At 48.4% G+C, this 5,344-nt stretch overlaps 1 protein-coding gene across 1 annotated transcript in view; it reads left to right on the top strand.

The window, feature by feature from the left end:
- Positions 1-93: 93 nt before the first annotated feature.
- The window catches only part of EIF4G3 (eukaryotic translation initiation factor 4 gamma, 3), a gene marked incomplete at its 5' end in the record, with an annotated part of 45,673 nt that continues 40,422 nt past the window's right edge, over positions 94-5,344 (top strand). The window contains one exon of the mRNA XM_010084691.1: positions 94-241. Within this exon, the coding sequence (XP_010082993.1) occupies positions 94-241 (148 nt within the window). The remainder of the gene's footprint in view (positions 242-5,344) is intronic.

Raw genomic sequence — 5,344 nt, 5'->3', positions numbered from 1 at the left:
CCGCCTTCTCCTCCCCTTTCCGTTGCTGCTGTTACCACTACGACTCCTTCTCCACCCCCTCTCCCGTCTCCGAGTGCCCTCCCGGGTGTCCAGGGAGATTCAGAAGGAGAGGAGAGCACAAGAACTGCTCTGAACGAAGAGGTGAAAGACGTTGAACAGAAGGAAGAGACGGAAGCAGATGGGCAACTGGAGGAGAGCACGGAGGCTCCGAGTTTAAACTCGAGCAAGAGTCCTGTCCCAGGTAAGCGCTGGGCACCGCGGTCGCGTGCGGTGAGCCGGAGGGTGCCGGGAAATGGTCTTTGGGGTGGTTCTTCCATCTGGTGTTTCCATTTCTTTCTGCCAAAAAATAATCTGGTCGTGCTGCGTGGCCATTGTTATGATCACAAGATGCTCATCTTTGTTTGCAGAGGAAAAAAGATTTAATAATTGTTCGTACAAGGATGCGCATCCCGGGGCTGGGCTGGTCCGTGTTTTGCCTTCTCGGTGATCCGGGGCCGTGCTCCCAAGTGCTGTTAGCGGGGGAATTGGACAGATGCTGCTCTTCGTCCCTGCGGTTGGTGTGAGGACCTGTTGCTCTGGATGTATCAGCCTGTGATAAAACCGATGAACATCCAGAACCCTTCTGGGTGAACCTGCCGAGCCGCGGTTTCGGGAAACCCATGGGGTGGTTTTCTTCCAACGATAAAAAACGTGTCCTGGTGTTAGCAGATGTGGGTCAGTGAAATGGGCCATTAAAGCTCTTCCAACCGGCCGGAGCACGAGCGTCCCACGCCTCCACCTGCCCTGCCTTCGGTAACAATTCAGCTCCTTTTCCTCTGCAAAAGTAACACGTCAGCGAAATTCCCCCCTCTCCTCGCTCGCCTGCTCTCATTTCACTATTGACGTTTTCGGAAAACGAGGTGCTTTAGTTGGGGAGGCGTAAGGACATGTTACAAATCCCTAAAAACTGAAATTTCTGGAGCTGCCGTTTCACATCCCGGCGGTTTCTCTGGTGCTGTATCTGCCGGGGGTGTCGGTGTCGCGTCGCTGGTTTAGCGGTTAATGGGTGAGGACCGACCGCCGCCTTTTTTATTTGTGTATTTTCTATAGAAACCAGCTGTATTTCAGGGCTTCCTGGGAATGAAACTCTGGAAAAGAGGTGAAATCCATCGATTACGTGTCTTTAGCTGCTGGAGGGAGCGTAACGCTGCCTTTACGCACGCCAAGCGGCGTTAAAGCGTTTAAATGTGTCACATCTTGAAGCCGAGGTTGTTTATTTAAATCTATCCTTTGAACTTGGTGAAGTTTGGTCAAGAAACAAAGGAGAGACAGTAGGTTGTGATTTAATTTTTTTTTTTTTTAAGTAACATTAAAAATAGGGGTTTTTATTTTATTCTTTCCCGAGCGAGCCATCGGTGTGCGGTGGCATCAGCAGCATCCAGGGCTGGGCTCTGCTGTGGATTACATGAAACGAAAAGCTGAGGTTGGCCTCGTTGCGTGTTTTTGTAACGCTGCGCTGGGTCAATATGCTGGACCTTCAATAAAATCCAATATCTAGAGAAGATCAGAAAGATCCCTTCACTACCAGCCATGGGGTTGGTTTTGTTTTTTTTTTTTCTGTTGATCTTTTTCTATTTTTATTTCACTCGGGTCATTTCACTGCTCGGGCACTTGTTCTTGCTGTCTGAGCTGCTTCGTAACACAAATTAATTTCCTTACAAAGGAGAGAGATGGGACTCGTTCTGTAAATAAGGTTTTACTCAGCCAGGTTCCAGCTTGCAATATTATTGCTCGCTTTGTAATGTCCTCTAGTTTAAATTAAAAAAAAATTACTTACAGCGTTTTGGGGCTTTTAATTATGTAGAAGATGAATTTTAATGCTCTAATGTCATTAGGCTAGGCAGCGCGCGTTAGCCAATACGTCGGCTTTGGCAACAGAGAGACAAATATTTCTCAAGTCGTGTAAAAGACCACTTGAAACTCCGATTGCTATTAAAAGCTCAGCACTTCAAGGAAAGCAAAATACTCTCCACGTCAGGTTTTTTGTACTTTACCCCTTTAATGATGAATAACTGTATTGCATCTCCCTGCCAACCTTTTTTTTTTTTTTTTTTTTTTTGAGCAATAATTTTCCAATTCTTCCTTGGAGAGAGGAAGAGAGGTTTAAATAACGCCATCCGAAGGTGACGGCTAATGCCGGCGTCTGGCGGGGCTGGACGGGGAGTTGCGTGTCTCTGCCCTACGCTGGAAAATCCAGATGCTGAGCTTCAGGAGCAAGGAGGAAGAACTACATTATTCTATTTTTTTTCCTGGGCTAAAGGCCAAGAGTCTCTTTTTGTGATCCCTGGAGATACGCTAGAAGTTGGGATAAGGGAAACTTCTCAGGCACGTGGGGGTAAGCGTGAGCTTGGTGGCTTTTCACTCTTTCTTTGGGGTTTTCCGCAGAACCGTGGGCTGATGCTGAGCGGTTTGGCCACAAACCATCCCGCTGCGTTCCCTTCCATGGGAGCTGAGCTGGTCTGACTGGGAGCTCAGACCAGGACCTCTAAGGAGAATCTCATCCCTGCAGCGCTGACTCCTGGCTGTCCTGTTCCTAGTTATCATCTCACCTGCCTAAAAACGGGGGGGTTCTGGATGGGACACTGATCCACCCCTCCCTGGCGTGGCAGGGACGTGCAGGTGTATCCCGTGTTTTGTGAGAGAGGCGACAGCTTTTCAGGGATGAATGAAATTATTTGTTGTTCCTCAAGGTCTTTACAGAATATATCTTCCATCTAACCATCGGGGAAACAATACTTGGAGTTTTTTCTCCGTCAAGCTCTGTCTAGAGAAACAAAACCGTTCAGACCTCAGAGGCTTTCCCTTAAACATCTTTATTCTCCAGCAGTTCTTTTTTCCAGCTCAAGAAAATGAATTTTTCAGTGCTTGCAGTCGGGAGCTGAGCAGCGCTGACCCTCTGGGGCTCCAGGGGAACCAAACTCTTTCTTTTCCACTGGCTCCACGTCTCCCCCAGATTCCCAAGGTCAGAAGATGTCCGCGGGAGCACCCGTGTTGTATTCATTTTGTAGAAATTGGAGGATGCTTGGTTTTCCTTTTTATTTTACACTCTATTTCTATATTCTGCCTGCTCTTAAGGTCTTAAATTGTATCTGCGTGCAGAAGGAAGATGATAAATTCACTGCTTCAGTCTCCGTGTCCAACAGTCACCAGTTCATCCGTAGGCTGCCCACCAGCGTCCTTGGTCTTGCTCATCATCCCCTGCGAAACGGGGAAGATCTGCTGGGTTTCAGAACATTAACCCACGGAGAATTGCAGGTTTCTATCCTGCAGGCAGGCTGGTGTACCTGGGCAGGTGGTTCCTTGCTGCTGACTGTGTGTGTTCTGAGCGTTGACCAAAACGCGGGGTTGGAGATGCCTTCACCCCGTTGCGAGTGTGCAGCAGCGGATCCCGTTCCCGCGCGCTCAGGGGGGGTTGTTTGAGGGTTTCAGGATGGACAGAGCTGTTATCTGCAAAGAGCAAGAGCACGTCGCTTTTAAAAGAATTAATTTCTGCTCATCTTCAATACAAGGAAAAAAAAAATAGATATTCTCAAGAGAGGAACTTGGCTCTCAGCCTGCGATCCTCCCTCGAAACGTTGCTCCTGTTCAAAGCCATCAACGACACGCGGTTGCTCTTGTGATTAAATTTGGGTTTTTCTGTAGCAGCTTTGCCGGCTGCAGTGAGGGACCAGCACTTTCTGGGGAACAAAACAGGAAGAATGGTGGTGGTGGAGTGGAATTTCTAAAGAAGGCGGCGCTGCCGGAGACCTGGAGCCTTTAGGATACACTGCAGCCTTTGATGGCAGCTTTCTGTCGTGGCTAAACGAGGAGCAAAGAGGAAAATGAGAGATGGATATCCATCCCAGGCAGGACTCCCAGGAACGTAGGAAGCCAGAAGAGCTCAGTGCAGATTGAAATTCCAAAGGCTGTTTCTTGCAGAGCTGATTTATGAGACGTATTTCAACATAAAGTACCCAACTGACGGCGAGTCCTTGGGTTTGTTAGTTGTGGAGGCTCTAACGAGCAACTCGGGACAGGAATTGGAAATATCTTGGAGAAATATCTCCAGCACCCAAAGCTGGAGAGCTGGAACCGTAAATCAAGTATCACCTTTGGGTTTGGTTGCCGTAGCCCACTGGAATATATTTTCTTTCCCATGAGCTGTAAGGCGATGGTGGCTTTGCTTTGGGTTTTTAACGGCGCGTTGGCTAAAAAAAAATAAAACCAGCAGAGCTGGGATTAATTTAGGCTGAGCGGTCAGCAGCCACATCAGAGAGGAGCCTGGCTCCTCCGTCTCGTTTGATGGGCTGTGGACTTGCTGGGGTGGGTACCTCCTGCAGAAGGATGTTCTGCTGAAGAACACGCTGGAGAAATGGGTCTGCTGAGCAGATCTCTCCAGCGGTGATGTTATCCCTGTCCGGGAGGAAGAAGGATGTTGTTCCTCTTTCCAGTGCTACGGCAGCTGGAGGATTGGGGCTTTGCGGTGGAATTGTGCTTGTGTTATCGTAGAATCATGAAGGTTGGGAAAGACCTCAAGGATCATCAAGTCCAACCGTCCTAATTCAAATTATAAAAGGAAAGGGGAATATTTAATTAAAAAAAAAAGAATTAAAAGAGCAGAAGTAATGAAGTAGGCAATACTTAGCAAAGACATAAAAATGAGGTGTGAGTTCTGCTGTAGATCAGTATTTTCACTCCTGCTCACTCTCGTTTTTGGCAGCAGCACTAAGAGGTCAGCAGGACACGGGGTCTGCTGGGGTCCCTTCCCCGACGGAAAGACACGACCACCTAACGCGTCAAAGCAGAGAACGAGCTCGGGGAATGTGTGAGCGCAGGCGAAAATGAACCTGTGTTTGAGAACGAGTTTGGTTGTTGGTGTGCAGGAATTTGATTATTTGGGGGCAGGAAAATGGAGAGAAAGACCAGAAGTGTCCCAGGACCTCCCTTGCCGAGACCCAAACTAGACACGTAATGTTTGGGTTTGCCCATGGCTCGCGGACCATCTTGTGGCTGAAACTCAATTTTGGGATCACACCGTTGTCCTGGTTGGGTTTTGGGTTTGGGAGCGTTGGCATCTAAACTCACCTTAATTTTCTCAGCGCATGTTAGCATCAGTTCTCCTATTGAGTCAGCTCCTGTAGCAGAACCGGGAACTCAACAGAGAAAAAAAAAAATCCTGTGTCTGCTATTTAAGAGTGGAAAAATTGAGCAACGTCTCTGGAGATCTCGCCAGCGTACCCAGGTCGGCTCTGAAATACCGTCGGGTGTTAGTCCGGTGTTACCGGCTGTGAAACCACCGGGCTGAGCAACGGCTGCTGCCGCGTCT

Source organism: Pterocles gutturalis, unplaced genomic scaffold, assembly GCF_000699245.1.
Source record: "Pterocles gutturalis isolate BGI_N339 unplaced genomic scaffold, ASM69924v1 scaffold8075, whole genome shotgun sequence".
NCBI lineage: Eukaryota > Metazoa > Chordata > Aves > Pterocliformes > Pteroclidae > Pterocles > Pterocles gutturalis.
This window is presented reverse-complemented; position numbering and strand designations above follow the sequence as displayed.